Source organism: Podarcis pityusensis (genome assembly GCF_964106645.2).
Source record: "Podarcis pityusensis genome assembly, chromosome: 6".
In the NCBI taxonomy this organism is placed as follows: Eukaryota; Metazoa; Chordata; class Lepidosauria; order Squamata; family Lacertidae; genus Podarcis; species Podarcis pityusensis.
In genome coordinates, this window is record NC_138030.1 from 61,503,529 (window position 1) to 61,520,583 (window position 17,055).

Here is a 17,055-nt window from a genome sequence, read left to right on the forward strand (position 1 = left end):
CAGCGCAAGGGCTTTCTGCAGAGATAAGCTGCACAACCATGTTGTCAGCTGCACAGATGATCCAGCTGCGTCTCTACCTGCCCCACACATGATGTCACATATGAAAAGTAGGCTAGGGAAAACAGCCTTGCAAGTCAAATTTGATCGGTGGACCAGAAGCTCCCCACCCCTACTCTATAATGAAGATTGCAACAATTGAGAAGAAAGAAAGAAAGAAAGAAAGAAAGAAAGAAAGAAAGAAAGAAAGAATCAAGGCTCAAGACGGGGGAGAACAGACCTGTAAATTGGTTAGGTTTTGTCTGATTTTCATAAATCTGCCCAGAGAATCTTCAACTTCAGACTGCAGTATTAATAGTCTTAAGGAAAGAGGGAAACAAGGAATTATTTAAATTGATGGCATAATTTCTGAAACAAGAACAAAAATGAATAAAAACCAAGTAACACTGATATAGCTTTGCCGGCAACATCCCTCCCCTGGCTGTGAAATACTGTAACTTGTTGGTATATAACAGGTAAATAAGTCTAGGGTTTATCGTACATCAACCACTAGCAAAATGCACACATTTCTAGCATGTATAATTATACTAATTTCCCATCATTATCTTACCTCCTCCCTAAACTCCAGCATAGAGAGTCAGTTCCACCCACTTCCCATGGATAGTGCAAAGAAACCCATCAATACTCCTGCACAAGATTCCAGCCCAGCCCAGTCCTACACATGGGACTCTTTAGGACAGGGTTTCCCAAACCTAGGCCTTTGGACTACAACTCCCATCATCTCTAGCTAGCAGTACCAGTGGTCAAGGATGATGGGGATTGTAGTCCAAAAACGGCTGGAGCACAAGTTTGGGAAGCCCTGCTTTAGGAGACAGTAAAAAGCAGATCAGGAATGGAAGGGGGGGGGGGGAGAGAAGTGGAAAAACCAGTAGGATCATCCAAAAGGCTAGAGAGTGCACCAGAAGCACAAGATTGCATGAATAAATAAAGCAAAAGGATGAAGGCAGCTTAACTAGCAATGTAACTTTTTCTCTTATAGAACAGATTTTAATTGGAGTGACATAAGCCTGAAAGAACTGAAGCAGTGCCGTAGTACCAGGCAGCTCATTGAATAGACAGACAAATTGTATAGAATAAATTCTGGGAAAACTGGCTGCCATTTCTAAAATATTGTCAGGAAAATAATTAACTCCCACAAAAACAAATTCAAGTAGGTTTTGATTTTTTTTTAGAAGAATTTTTGTGATTTTATGTTAATCTGCATTTACCTGTGTAACACTGTGATAGAAAACAAACATTTCTTAGGGTTTTTTAAAACTCAGTTTTGTTGATAATTAATAATTGCAAAAAGACTAAATAAAAATTACTCCCCAATATTGCTACAGCAGAAACGGCTTTCCCAGAGGCTCTGTTGCAATTAAATTTATGCCTCTCTATGCTTGGTTTAAACTATAGAATTAGGTAACATTACTTTTCATAGTCTTCCATTTCAGGATGCCCCCTTCTGGGTGATCTGATTAGCAAGTTACTGCGTTTCTCTCTGTTTCCTAGGAATAAGACAATCAAGAAATAAGAATTAACACTATAACCATCCTGTAGTTGAAGACAAAAATCAAAACAGTATAAAGATTTACCATCTTCTGCATGAAAGATAAACATGAACTATTTTCTCTATTCCCACCCCCTTTTCATTACAAATGCACCGTAACCTGACATTTAATTAATTACAGCTTTTCCATTATAAACATCTTATGTTAGAAAGGAAAGCTACAAATACAAAAATAGAAATGGTAAAGTTAATACTACTACTAATAGATTTAAGAGGTTAAAAAATTCCCGACATTCATTTCACTCCATAGAAATGTAAGATTGTTGGCAAATGCAAGATATTATGTATTATTAATTTGGATGCTAGGTATATGAAAGAACATGCTCAATAACCACTATAATTTCCATTTGAAATTATTTCTTTACTAACCAAAGTTATATAGCTGCCCCATAAGATCAAACTCACAAAAAACACAGAACAATTGAAAACACTACTCTTAAGGATCCTACATAGTAACATGAGAATGGTGCAAGGGACTGCAAGAGAAAAGAGTGAGGAGCAGAAAATGCCATCCTTGCCCAGTACGCTAATGGGAGCCTGCAATCGATCCCAGCGCTCCCTGCAAACAGAATGAGCCCTTCCATTTGCAGAGGGTTAGTTGCTATGCAGTGCAATTTGCCTTAATATTGTTCTCTGTACATATCAATGTTCAACAAGACTATATATATATATATATATATATGAATGAGATTTTACTGGATTTTGTATTCGATCTCATTGCGAAGGCTCAAGGATAGAGGACAGACCAAAACAAAGAGTGTAAATGAAAAAGCCCTTAGGGATATGGGGATATATGTGCGTGTGTATGTGTTTCAGGTCAAAATACATTTAGTGTAATAACAAGTGCAACTTGTATAATTGCACTTATACATCTATCAATAATAAAGAAGTTTAACACTGTTGCAAGATAAAAAGAAAACATTAAATATATAGGAGACAACTCAGAATTCTACGTCCTTACCACCATTTTGTAGCTTGGTGAAACTAGAAAAGGAAAGCTATTCCTACTTTACTGAATAATTATCCATCTAAATGTCAGCTGCGGACACGTGATCTCTCTTTTTATGTGCAAAAGGACTGTTCCCTTATGCCCATATTTAATTACAATATGGAAATATAGCACACACTCACCTTTGCCTTTGACATCCCGGCACACAGGCGTTTTACTCCTTCAGGCATTTCCCCCTTTTTTTGTCAGAAATGGCATGCGAAAAAAATCCAACAGATTTTTTTCCCTGTTTCACTTTTTCCCTCCCTCCTTCCCTCCCTCTCTCACACACAAACACAGAATCACATATGAACATCAAAAGCAAAACTCATATAATATCATCAATAAAAGATTGGCTTGGGAAGTGGGGAGATAACAGCATTTGGAGTTTTCAAGTTGTATGTACACTTCACTGCTTTAAAATGTCAGTCAGTTTTCAGTTAACAGGGCAGAATCAGCAGAGCAAAGATGTGCTTTCACAAATGGTCATATTGTGTTTTTTCTCCTACAAGCAACTGGCTGCTTTGTGTAAAATGGCTGCATTTTGCAAAACGGCCTGTGATATGCAATCAAATACAGATAGCGTCTCACTACAAGTATCTAGATCAAGTAATATGGATTCCTAAACCAGGTCCTCTGCTTCCTCTTCTTCACCTCAACAGTAACTCCTTTCTTGTATTATTCTGTGAAATTAAATCACAATACATTTCTCATCTCATGCTAAAACAACAACACCCAAATTATTTGAGGGCAGGAGCAATACTTTAGTATACCTAGAAGACTGTTAGGTTTTCAAGTACTGGCAAAATGTGTTTGGTTCCGAAGGACAGGAAGCAGAGAGTAAGGCTAAATGGACACTTCTCCCAGCAAAGGGATATAAAGTTAAACTGTGGAATTAACTAGCGCAAGTAGTAACACCCACCAACGTCAAAAAAGGTTTCAAAACAGATGGAAGATAAGGTTATCAATGGCTATATACTGCCTCCATGATCCCAGGCCCCATGCCTCTTAATACCAGTTGCTGGAAAACAACAATGCAAATCAGATATTGTCCTGCTTTTGGCATCTGGTTGGTAACTGTGGGAAAAGGATGCTGGACAAAACAGGCCACTGGTCTGATCCACTAGGGCTCGTCTTATTTTCTTATGAGATAAGCGTTTTGATTTTTTTAAAATTATGCCTTGTGGAACACCAAGATGCATGGAGAACAATATTAAGGCAAATTGCACTCGATAGCCACTAGCCATCTGCAAATGGAAGGATGCCTTCTGTTGACAGAGAGAGGCGGGATCCAGTAAAGATTCCCAAGTGGAGGATCCTTCAGGGCAGATTTTCCACAAACAGAAGTGGAGGGGAGAAGAGGGAACCATACTATTCCACTTCTGCTTGTAGAAGTGCTTCATTAGTGGAACGGATGCTCCCACCAATGATGACTTAGTTGAGATATAAACCTTTGTGCTACCATGTTCTGCAAATGTTCACTGTAAAGAACTTGCATAAGCCTGAAAAAGATTGTGCATGTATGATGATGTAGACTGACGGTAAAAGGTTAGAAGATTTGCACAAGATCAGACATACAGACAAATTAATGCAGGGTTCAGCATTATTAAAATATGATTAGCCATCATTACAGGGCTCAGTGTTAGAGCATATAATTTGAATGCAGAAGGTCCCAGGTTCAATCCTCACCATTTCTTATCAGGGCTGGGTGGGATCCCTGCCTGAAACCTTGGAGATCTGTTGCCAGTCAGTGTAGTCACCACTGAGCTAGGGGGACCGACGGTCACCCTATACACAAGGCAGCACCCTCAGTTCCATTGTACAGGGCAGGTAAGACCTTCTTTACTTTCCCCAATACAGATGCCAAACCTGTTAAATGTTATCATAGCAAGTTTCAAAGGGCAGGGAACTAGTAACAGCACAAACTCGCTGGATTAACAAACTCTGCCCACTCTACACAGTGAGAAATTTGGTTCCATTAAATTCAATGCCTGATTCCAGTTGTGTAGCTGGGGGGGGGGGGGTGTCAGACTGGGCCAGTACGTTTCCAAGCACAATTCAAAGTGTTGGTGCTGACCTTTAAAGCCCTAAACGGCCCCGGTCCAGTATACCTAAAGGAGCGTCTCCACCCCATCGTTCAATGCGGACACTGATGTCCAGCACTGAGGGCCTTCTGGCGGTTCCCTCACTGCGAGAAGTGAAGTTACAAGGAACCAGGCAGAGGGCCTTCTCAGTAGTGGCACTCGCCCTGTGGAACGCTTTGCCATCAGATGTCAAAGAAATAAACAACTCTCTGGCGTTTAGAAGGCATCTGAAGGCAGCCCTGCTTAGGGAAGTTTTTAATGACTGATGTTTTACGGTATTTTTAATTGTTTGTTGGAAGCCGCCCAGAGTGGCTGGGGAAACCCAGCCAGATGGGCGGAGTATAAATAATAAATTATAATAATTATTATTATATGGGTTGCACTTACCTTGGGGGTGGCATGCCAGAGCCCAAGATGACGCCCAAGTCCAGGTGCCCCAGAGCACAGTGTGATGCTCCCCAAAGCACCGCAGCCCAGGGCTGTGCTCACAGGGTGTTGACTGCTGCATTTCCCCCAGCAGCCAGAGGGCGGCTGAGAAGGACGCAACTGGCATGCGCTGGTCCTGCGAGCAGCACTGAGCCCGCAGCGCGCCTGAGCCATTGTGTCTCTACTGGGAGTGGCTCGGGCACCTGCAGGCACTATGTCGTTCAAAAAAGCAGTGTGGGGCCAGCCTCTGCCCCCCACCTGCCCCTCAGCTGACCTCCAGCTGGGGGGGAGGCAGCGGGCAGACTCTGTGCAGGCTCTGCGCTGCTTGAAAAAGCAACACAGGCCCACAGGGCGCCCAAACGGAACACGGCAGCTCAGGAACTGGGACTCTGGCAGCACGCCCTGCCCTGCCAACAGCTTACCATGCCCCCTATGCGCAGAACGCACATGCTGCCCCAGGCGCCCAAGCGGCTAACTATGCCACTGCTTGATTCTCCTCAGCGAGCAAAAGTAAGCAAAACTAGTCAGAGAATCGTTGAAGAGGTTTGTGAAGGCTGCAGAAAAGTTGGACTTTACCATAAAGATCCAAATTCATATTCGTGGGTGGGTGGGTGGAAGGAATCAGAATTACCGAACAAGACATAAATTACTAAATCAAGAATTTGACTTGGTCAATAACCAGAAAAATTCTGCAGTAAGTAGGAGAGAATGTTCAACTAACCATTTGATAGACCATTTCCATGCTCTTGTACATTATTGCTCCTGGGAGTTGAAAAAGGACTGATTGGGCACGTTCCTGTTGTTGGTGAATAAGACTTGAGATTCTTCTTACTCCTTGGCAATGGTGTTGCAGACACCTAAAGAATAATAAATAATGGTAACAAAACAACCTGTACAGGATTATTATGCAGTGTAAAGCACATTCATGTTTTCCTTTTCAACCTTGACAATATCCAATTCTGCCTTTATATTTCTAGTCAAGGAAGGCTATAGAATTCTCCTATAACAGATGTGGGGAATCATGCCTCTCGGTGCATTTTTAGGTATCCCACACACTTTAACACTTCAAAGCTCAAGTTCCTAGAACAAACTATGTTTCTAGTCCTTGTGCTGGTAACATGAGTCTCACGTTTAGTCCTTTATGCAAACAAAAAAGAATCAAATGATTTTCAAGCCCACCCATCTATTCCAAGGGACTAACACAAGACGTTAACTTTTTGTTTAACAATTCATGATGAAGGAAAATAGCTACAACACTCAGGGCCATCTATCACATTAGTGGAAAGAACAATCAAATTAAATGAGCAAACTACCTCTCATGTTCCAACTGAAATGGTCTTTTAGAAAGGTGACTCTGAAAGGTGAAGCTATATAAATAGCACAAAACTTGCCTTATAGCAGGGATGAGAGAACTATGGCCTTCCAGATGTTGCTGAACTCCAACTCCCATCAGCCTAAGTGCAAATGGCCAATGGTCAATAATTAAATAAGTTGTGATTCAAGAACTTCTGGAAGACCACAGGTTCCCCATCCTTGCCCTACAGTAAAACACTGTTGCTCCTTAATACTCCGGAACTATGACTGTAAATGCTCAGCGATTCCAAATTTTGAGAGCGGGTGGCGCTGTGGTCTAAACCACCGAGTCTCTTGGGCTTGCTGATCAGAAGGTTGCTGGTTTGAATCCACGTGATGGGGTGAGCTCCTGTTGCTCTGTCCCAGCTTCTGCCAACCTAGCAGTTCGTAAGCATGCCAGTGCAAGTAGGTAAATAGGTACCGCTGCGGCGGAAAGGTAAACAGTGTTTCCGTGTGCTCTGGCTTCCATCACAGTGTTCTGTTGAGCCAGAAGCGGTTTAATAATGCTGGCCACATGACCCAGAAAGTTGTCTGTGGACAAACGCCAGCTCCCTTGGCCTGAAGCAAGATGAGTGCCGCACTTCATAGTCGCCTTTGACTGAACTTAACCATCCAAGGCTCCTTGACCTTTACATGTTTTGTATAAATACTAGGTTTGGTGTGAAAATATTAGTGGATTAGCCTACCAATCCTCAACTTATGACACAGCAGCCTCGTATTTAAACCACTAGCCTAGAAGTAATAGGCAGGAAGAAACTGCATGTAGACAAGTGAGCAGGCTGGTGAAAAAAGGATGAAGAGCTTCATCACTCCCTCTGCACTGAGCACAGATGCCAAGTGGACTGCCAGAGAAGGAAATCCCCTCTTTCATGACTAGTACAGGGCTACTGCAAGAAGGGAAGAGCTTGCCTTCCTTCCTCTGCCAACCCCCAGCAGACTAATAAACTTTTTTCTTTTTTTCTTTTTTTCTGCAGACTAGTGACTTCTGTGGTCTCATTTATAAGGCTGCAATATAGCCATATTCTGCTGAATTGCTTGTGGCCTATTTGGGTGACTCCATAGATGTAGGCCTAATGTAAACATCACCCATGCAGTGGATCCTAGGTCACATCAGCAAAATCTGAATGAAAGAATCACTTGGGAACTAGCCACGTTAAGCCCCATGAGTCACCAGAGGGTGCAGCATGGCTCTTTCCAAATGACCCACTCATCAGAAGAATCCCTGCCAACAGTATGGCACGAGATGCAGAAAATGTGGAGTCGGTGGAAGAAGATTGGAAGAAATTTAAAGACTATTTACAGAAATATTGCAAAATTAATGAATGTTAGAATGATGTTGGATTGAAGTTAAGTGGTTTCTAGCTGTATAGGTACAAAAGAATATGGAAAAATTGGTTTTTAATATGTAAAAATCTAACGTTACAATATATCAAGACTAAGGATTAGGATTAAAAAGGAGGGAAAGGAATTGTTGGATTAACAAATTGAATTGGAATACAAAAGAGGGAGGTATGAGGAGGTCCGGGAAACAAGTCAACGTAAAAGAAGTGAGGAAAAGATGGAATTGTTTTTAACTGTTTTTTCTTTTTTTTCTACTTTGTATTTTTCCTTTTTATTGTTAATTTTTTTTATTAATGTGATTTTTTTTCCCTTTGAAACTTTAATAAATATTATTTAAAAAAAAAAAAGAGATGCAGAAAATGTGCTACACCTGGAGTAAGTTAAAAATATACATTACCGTAAGTATTTTGCAGACTGATAGATTGGTGTTACTTATAACCCGATTCTAAAACAAATCTTCCAAAGCAAACTTAAGTTAAAAGAAATATACTATTAGCAACGAGACAATGAGGTAAAACACTAAAAATACACCGATCAGACAGCTGTACAGTCACAAGTTCAGGTATACTGAAGTACTGTTTGCACAGGACTATGGAGTTGGAATCCCTGGGAGCCTTCCCATGGAAGCTTGGCTGACACCATCTTTGGGCTCTTTTCAACATCAGGTACTTATGTAGTGTGGACCCTTCAATTTTAAGCCTGTGTCTTCATTTGGAATGGGGGGGTGTGTGTAGTGAGTTTTGTTTTTGTTGTATTTTTTACTTTATGGTTTTATGTTGTATTTAATTTGTTGTTAGGGATTTTACTTATTTATTGTAACCCAGCCCAAGAAGTTTATTGTTATGTGGCAGCATACAGATGCCATAAGTAAATAAACCAAAGGATTAATTAAGGTGCAATCCTACACTCATTTGCTTGGAAGGAGACCTCACTGAACTAAGTAGGACTGTCTTCTGAGTAAACACGCAGAGTTAGGAAAAGTAAAGAGTGAGAATTAACATTTCTCAGTGCAGGAAGGATGGCTCTCTAGATGTTATTGGCTTCCAACTCCCTTCACTTCTGACCCCTGGCTATGCTGACTGGGGCTTATGGGCGTTGTAGTCCAACAACATCTGGAGAGCTGCAGAATAGCCACCTTTGTTTCAATTGGGAATGACTGATAGTAAACTCCTATGCGTGTTTCTGAAACATATAATAAACCATTTTCTCCCTTTCTCCTTTCCTTTTCACATAACTATTTCAATTATCTTAAAGCTCTGGATAAGGATACAACATTTATACTAGCAATAGTAATAATTCTGCTTCATAGACAGCTTTAGAAATTAATTCCATCACTGAATTTTGGAAAACCTGAAACCTCAAGCTTTCAATGAAGAAATTTTGACACTAGAAACTTCCTAAATAGTTAATCTCAACACAGACATTTTTCCCCCTTTTAATTTCCATTTCAGAAGGAAAAATAGCTTTAGGGTGGAACAGAATCATTTCAAGCTGGACTGCTCGCCTCCAAAAATGCTACTCCAACCAAGGAAGCAGATGCAAAATTACAGTCACAGCTGTATTCAGAGCACAACAAGGTGGGTAATGGAAAACTAAATTGCTAATTAAATTGCTAATGATTTTTGTTAGTGCCCCTGCTGTATTTTGTCACCTTTGCTTAAATACAAAAAGTATACAGAAGATTTTTAACACTGCCAAGTTTCCAATTTTGCTAAGTACCACTGAGACCTCTGAAGACTACCATCTATAAAGAAACTGTTGGTATGTAGAAACAAAACAGGAGGCTCATTTTATTTACCAAACATTTAGGTATACATTTCCCCCCACCAATTTTGCCTCCTTAAAGGCTACCTGCCCAATGAACTCCTCTGCATTATTGTTCATAGCAACGCCCACAGTTGGTATTGGAAGATAATAAACTGGCATATGTCGTGACATGATGGCACTGGAAAAACGGAATGGCCACATTTTATCAGAGAGAGAGATGGGGTGGGGGTGGGGGACAGCAACAGTACAATTTTATTTTTATTGTGATAACTGTAGGGGAAATTTATTGCAGTGTTAGTACTTTATCGTTTCATTATGTTAGATTAGCTGAGAGAGGTAATTATATTCTCAACATAAAAATGTCTTTAATGTTTTCATTTCAATTTTGCAGTTTATAATATGCAGATTACGGCATTATCATAATCCCATATTGTTATATGTACAGAGAGATGGCACTGCATTTGCTTCACAAATTACGGAACTAATTTCTAATAAATGATTTCACAAAGGTCCCTAACTCATCTGAGAGAGGCGTGTACATAATAAAGAACAACCACTGCAGTCTCCTCAGTTATAGCCAATTGCTTCATGTAGGCAAAGTCCGAATATTATATAAGAATAGTTTTTCTCCCAAAGACGTCTGGCAGTCAATTCTTTTCCATATTCAGGAATGCTTTACTGCAGATTGCCAAGTAATTTATGATAGTCTCACTGAACATTCTGATCATTTATGTATATCCTAGAAAATAATTTAATCGTCGTGTGCGCCACACACACACACAAACACACACACACTTACTTTTCCCATGGCAAGGCTTTCCAACTTCAGAGCTTTCTTAGCACTAGAAAAGAAAAGGGGGGGGAGCAAGTTTTATCATATTTCCAAAGCAAAGTTTATATTGATAAGCTTATCAGTGGTTATCAGACCACATACAGCATTTTTTACACTAGTAAAACTAACCTCATACATGGCATATAGTTTTTGAATACTGCTTTGAAAATTTGATCCTATCCTGATTGCCCCCCTGCCCAACCTGTCCACTATCCCAATGTCACACTACCAAAAAAATAAATAAAAAACAATTGCTTTTTATATAAAACTGATAAAGAATGAGATTATACGGACGTGCATAACAACTTACCTTCTGTGTAGGTGTTGCAATTATTTTGCTGTTCACAGAAATAATGTACTAGGCATTTAACCACCAGTACATTCAAGGTGAAAAAAGTAGTTCTTCTCATCATTTTAGCTCTTAACATGATTCAATGCTACTAGACTTTGACTTAACTAGGGAACAGATGCTCTATGTCTTTACAGGTCCCTAAACCATACCAAACTATTTTCTCGTGTTCTTCACTATACTGATTCAGGAACACGCCAAGCTTTCTCTGTAAAATCTGTTCTGCTGAACTGGATGCCCAGCTGTTAATGGCAACACTAGGAATGGAAAGCTGAATATTTATAATACTTTACATCGTACAGCTGTCTTCTAAAGAGCAGTCATCAAAATTTTATTGAATGCAGACTAAATACTCAAAGGAAGGAAAGGTCAACATAAATTAAGACTATTTTTTCCCAGAGACAACTCCAACTTTTAAACTACATTCTTAAATCTTAAACAACAGTTAAAGGCCTTTTTATATAAAGCAACTAAAAACCCTTAAAATCATCCAATAAAAGCTTCAGAAGATTATTTTAGATTAAACAAGGTTTGCAGAAACATTTCATTTCAGAATAGAAAGGCGCAGGCACCATATTAGGAATAGGGCATTTTGATTTAGTAACCAAGATCTCAATGCTAAAAATGCTCATAAGGTTTAACAAAGCCCAGATTCTGCAAGCATAAATGGCTTGGCATTCCAGCAGGGCCACAGTCTGAAATGATTTCACTCAAAGCATTTTTGTAACCTTGTCATTCTTCAAGGTGAACCATAGAAAGAAAGTTTAAAAGCATATTTGAAACATGACTGTAGTATGCTAGTTCCAGTTTAACATCTTATGTTGAAAATAGATCACTGAAAAACATTTTTGTCTTAAAAAGCAGACTAACTATACTGTGCAAGATTTACATTTTTTTATATTAAAAAGCCATCCACATTCTTGCCAAGGGATAGTCAAAGCTGAAACAGTTTGACAAAAATTCTTAACATCATGTTTCTTTTTAAATATAGTGCCTCATATTGCTTAAGGAATGTAGACTCCATTACATCTTCCACCCCAGTGGCAGCAGAGAAACATTTTATACGCTAATACATTCACTCTGCAAAGGTGCTCTAGGGGACCATGTATTTGCATGCTATACTAAGGCATGCTATGATGGAAGTTTTTATGACGGACTTCAGAGGAAGCTGGAAGCCAAAGTACAGCTGAATCTGGACTCAAGGTAGCTTTATGATTAGGATAAATGAAAAACTACATGAAAATCACATTAAATTATAGCAACCTGAAAAAAAAGACTTGACAAAAAAAAGTGGCAGAATGGTCAAGAACTATGCTATTTAAAATCTTCCAGTGACTTTGGCTGGTAGTAGTTATAGGCCTGGTTTGGACATCACACAATGCATGGGCTCCTGGAGAGATTACAGCCATTTTACTGCTGTGCTATGCTGAGCTAAACCATGGTTTGGTTTAGCATGTAGGCTCATGATTTAGCTCCCTGCAGATTAACCATGAGCGATAATCAAAATTTGTCCTGTGGTTTATAGCTTAGAGTTTGTCTGGGAAAGCTGAACCACAAGCTTGGGTTGGACAACCTGCAGGAAAAACAGTGACTTTGCACAGCAGCTAAACAATGGGGGGTGGGGGTGGGCAAAGCAGCAGGAACTCAGCAAAAAGGATGGGGACAAAACTAGAATTAGTAGGACGCCGTTTCCGTGTGCTGCTCTGGTTCGCCAGAAGCGGCTTAGTCATGCTGGCCACATGTACGCTGGCTCTCTCGGCCAATAAAGCGATATGAGCACCGCAACCCCAGAGTCGGTCACGACTGGACCTAATGGTCAGGGGTCCCTTTACCTTTACCTTTTACCTGCCATTAGCTCTGGCTCCACCTACTGGTGGCCTCCTTGCCTTCCACCCTACAAGTCCAAACAGGCATAACTACCACTGTGCCCAACATAAATGCTTGCCTCCCCAATGCACTAACAGTAACAGAGGCAGGTGGGAGCACTAGTGCCAATTTAAAGGGCAGGAAATTCATTCAAGGCTCCACTATGAAAAAAGTTGCATTAGAAGAATTTGTTTATTTCACATCACTGTTTATGTCTCATAGGATATCAGTATCAGAAAATAAATTATATTTAAGATGGACTAGCCTGTCATTCAAACTAGACTGCCACAGCTGAACAAAGTAAATGCATGAAAATGTGAATTCTAGTTATCATTGACTCTGGGTTGGATAGAGACTAACAATGCAGTCCTATGCATATCTAGGCATGAATCAGTCCTATTGAGTTCAATGAGATGTATTCCCAAGTAAACACAGTACCGTATTTTTTGCTCTATAAGACTCACTTTTTCCCTCCTAAAAAGTAAGGGGAAATGTGTGTGCGTCTTGTGGTGCGAATGCATGCTGCGCAGCTATCCCAGAAGCCAGAACAGCAAGAGGGATTGCTGCTTTCACTGCACAGCGATCCCTCTTGCTGTTCTGGCTTCTGAGATTCAGATTTTTTTTTTTTCTTGTTTTCCTCCTCCAAAAACTAGGTGCGTCTTGTGGTCTGGTGCGTCTTATAGAGCGAAAAATACGGTATATGTATAGGACTGCATACAAAGTTACAGTGGTACCTCGGGTTAAGTACTTAATTCGTTCCAGAGGTCTGTACTTAACCTGAAACTGTTCTTAACCTGAAGCACCACTTTAGCTAATGGGGCCTCCTGCTGCCGCCGCGCCACCGGAGCACGATTTCTGTTCTCATCCTGAAGCAAAGTTCTTAACCTGAAGCACTATTTCTGGGTTAGCGGAGTCTGTAACCTGAAGCGTATGTAACCTGAAGCGTATGTAACCTGAGGTACCACTGTAGTTTAACTTAGGAGTCCAGGAAGAGCAACAGCTAAATGCTTCTGTTTACCAGTTCCATGGAATGGTATGGCAGATGGACCCTTTGGGGAAATGTCTTTGTCCTTCCATCCCATCTATCCATTCATAAGTTATAGTTGGTTATGCTCACTATTTGTCAATGTACTTAAAGGAGGTAACTAATGAGTGGCAGAGCAATTCTAAGTGGGCTCAAAGAAGAGTTGGGTGCAATATCCACCACTGGATCCTAAGTCCTGCCACCTCAGCACACACCAGCCAGGGACAAAGGTGGAGGGCATTTTTTCCCTTTCTTGATATGCTAGTTGCAGGCTCAAGTAGCTGAGGGACCCAGTTCCATGGGGCTTTGGATTTGGTGCTTGCCCTTGTAATGCCTCATTTTGAGGCTTAACACTATCCACCTGCCTGGGTGCAACTGGGGTCTCCACCATGGCAGAGATCATCTGCACTGGCAGCACTCCTCTCTGCTGGTAGAGGCCAGCAGTGAGACACCAGGCCACGATCCTAACTCCTTCCAGCCATCAGCATCAGGGAATTGATTAGGAGTGTGCTCTGCGATAGCTTATTCATTACTCACAGCAACACTAGTTGTCTTCCATATACTTCTTATCAGAACTTCCGTAACCATGATATGCTACTTTAGATTTGGGATTGAACTATTGTAGGACTTGAGGAGAAGCCAGGCCCATTATTCTTCTCTCCAACACTATTTTTAATGACAAAGGAAACCAGCAAACCCCACCCCACTTTGGAGATAGTCAGCAGTGTTCTGAGAAGCCTACGCTATACCCTGAAGAGGTTATGACCAACTCTTCTATCAGCAGTCATCTCCATGATTGTACTCAAAGATAGCGTGCCTTAAACATCTATTGACCCCTCCATATGCACTACTCCACCACTTCCTATCATCTTAAGGTGGTCTGCTTCAGAGGAACATACGCAGCTGCCTTATTCTGATTCATCGGAGACAATGGAAGGGCAGATTATGTATACATTGCCACCCCAGCCCCCATAATCAGGAACAGTTAGCATGTAGCCTACCTCACACAAGATATACACAAGTGTATCTGCCCAGTTAGAAACATAGAATTGTAGAGTTGGAAGGGACGCTCAGGGTCATCTAGTCCAACCCCCTGCAATGCAGGAATCCTGCCCACAGCTGTCCCTGGGTGGGCCTGAACCACCAACCTTCTGGTTAACAGCCAGATGCACTGACCCATTGCGCCAAAGGCTCCCTGAATTGTTCTGTCTGGCTATAAGCTTGTCAGAACAGGGACCTTTCTTTCTAGCTCTATATGGAACGCCTGGTGTATGTATCAATAATAAACAAACTAACTAACTAACTAATGTATGAGAGAAACACATTTATGTACTGCTTCAGTGAGCACTAATATGCAACAAAATACTTGGAAAATGAATGGAACAGAAGGATTTTTATTACATACTCTTTTAATTCTGTATCTTCAAACACTTGTGTTTAATGTCTTGGGCAATGCTGCAGACCTAAACCCACTTAAGGATAAGTCTCATTAAACCCAAAGCACAACCCTAACCACATCTAGTCTGACGTAAGTTAGACTGTATTCAATGGGGCTAACTCCCAGGAAAGTGAGATCAGGACTGTGTCCTTAGTGGGATTTTCAACTGAGCAAACATACTTAAAATGCCTGGAAAACATCTCTTTTCACCTATTCTGTAGCAAGCAATCCCACACACTATAGGGTCTAAGTTTTGTATTGGTAAGCAGAAAACACTCTACATATGCTCAGAGCAGGGGCGCTGCATCCTGTTTCACCACTTGAGGAGAAATGGGAAGTGATGCCTTGCCCTGCTACTTCTGTCACTCCCACACCACCTACCTGCTCCTGCCATCGCCACCCGTTCTGCTGCGAGCTTTGTCACATCTGTCACTGACAGAGAAGTGACACCACCATCAGTGCCGACTCGGGTCAAGATCTCGCCAATTTGGGGCAAGATGGACGTGATCTTGCCCCCAATCGGCACCAATGGTGGCGACAGGGCACCGGTGGGGGTGTTCTGCCACCCGAGGCAGTGGCTTCACCCTGCCTAATGACAGGGCTGGCTCTGGCTCAGACACACATCTGCCATCCCTGTTTCTTCCTAAGGTTCCCTTCCATGGGTCCTTTTTATTGAGCATTCCCAATGAGATGGCAGTTTGTGGGGGCAGCAGTCACACCGCTTCATTCCCAACCTGTGCGTATCCCGCCGTAAGCAACCAGCAGCTGAAATCGCACAGCTTTTCACACCACAACAGGTCCTGCTTATATTTCTGTCCTGCTTTTGATGTGCTCAAAGACATCAAAAGGGATATATATACATATTACGGTAGCCTAATTGGAGAAGCGCCACAAAAGAAACCGAAGCACTACTAATGTACTCCCATTGCGTTGAGAACTTATTGGAGTAGTAGCCGAAGACCCGTGCAAGGAAGCCCTCAGCCTTGAATAATAAAATAATAATATATTATTTATACCCCGCCATAGCTGTCAACTTTTCCCTTTTCTTGCGAGGAATCCTATTCGGAATAAGGGAATTCCCCTTTTAAAAAAGGGAAACGTTGACAGCTATGTCCACTCTGGGAAGCTCCCAACAGAATAATAATAATAATAATAATAATAAAGCGACAAAACATCAAACATTTAAAACTTCCCTAAACAGGTATACAAAAAACCTACATAGGGCTATACTCTGGCTCTCTCCAGTTGAAATGAAATGCACATAAGGAAGGGAAGGGGGGGTGTAGGGGGAGATGAAATGCCCCGTGGGCCCACCAGGTCCTGCCCGTCTAGCCAGCTACCCCTCACCCCGCCCGCGACTCACGGCATGTCCGGCGCCCGACGCGCCTCTTCGCCTTCCCAGCCCTCGAAACTGAGATTCCCGCCGTGCAGCTCTCAAAGCGCTCCGGGTAGAAACACGGCCAGTCTGCGGGGAAGAAGGCGGGCCCTGGAAGCTCCGGGTCTCGGCCCGGCCTGGCAAAGGCAGACGCGGGTTACTAGGCGACGGCGACAAAGAAGGCAGGGCCGCAAAAAACGCCCAAGGCCAGGTCGGACTTTCTCCTCATTTGCTTCTCGTCTCACCGTCTTTTATATTCTCTCTCTCTCCGCCCCCCCCAACCTCCGCCCCTCTCATTATCACCGCGGTTATAGCGGCTGTTCTCACAAGCGTGTCAAGGACTTGCAAAAGCGAAGTGGCTTCAAGTCACGCAATTCGGATTTAAGATCCGGGTTGGTCCAAATAAAGAGGCGGCGGCGTTCTGTTCCTTTCTGAATCGTGTCACGGTCGAATAGTTTGCCGCTTTGGGGGGGGGGGGTAAACTGAGAGTGCGTGAATTTTCTTGTATTCTCAGGTAATATGTTTTTTTTTGGGGGGGGGGTGGCTGGGAAGCTATTCCTCTGCAGAGATGAGGAAAAGGCTTTTTCTGCTGGTGCCTAGATGCAC

At 41.9% G+C, this 17,055-nt stretch overlaps 2 protein-coding genes across 8 annotated transcripts in view; one reads left to right on the forward strand and one right to left on the reverse strand.

Moving 5' to 3' along the window:
- ITGB3BP (integrin subunit beta 3 binding protein) overlaps positions 1–17,055 on the reverse strand; it is a 90,048-nt gene that overhangs the window by 20,767 nt on the left and 52,226 nt on the right. For 3 of the 5 annotated variants that reach the window (XM_081011863.1, XM_081011866.1, XM_081011864.1), the window contains 4 exons: positions 10,365–10,407; positions 5,826–5,961; positions 1,469–1,544; positions 278–356 (listed from right to left, as the gene is read on the reverse strand). In XM_081011863.1, the coding sequence (XP_080867989.1) occupies positions 278–356; positions 1,469–1,544; positions 5,826–5,961; positions 10,365–10,407 (334 nt within the window). Of the gene's footprint in view, positions 1–277; positions 357–1,468; positions 1,545–5,825; positions 5,962–10,364; positions 10,408–10,707; positions 11,052–16,437; positions 16,551–17,055 lie in introns of those variants that run through there. The other 2 variants (XM_081011865.1, XM_081011867.1) reach the window with 2 other exon arrangements.
- The window catches only part of EFCAB7 (EF-hand calcium binding domain 7), a 53,736-nt gene continuing 53,119 nt past the window's right edge, over positions 16,439–17,055 (forward strand). Inside the window, exon 1 of one of the 3 annotated variants that reach the window (XM_081011777.1) lies at positions 16,439–16,660. In XM_081011777.1, the coding sequence (XP_080867903.1) occupies positions 16,441–16,660 (220 nt within the window). In that variant the 5' untranslated portion in view covers positions 16,439–16,440. The remainder of the gene's footprint in view (positions 16,661–17,055) is intronic. The other 2 variants (XM_081011775.1, XM_081011776.1) reach the window with 2 other exon arrangements.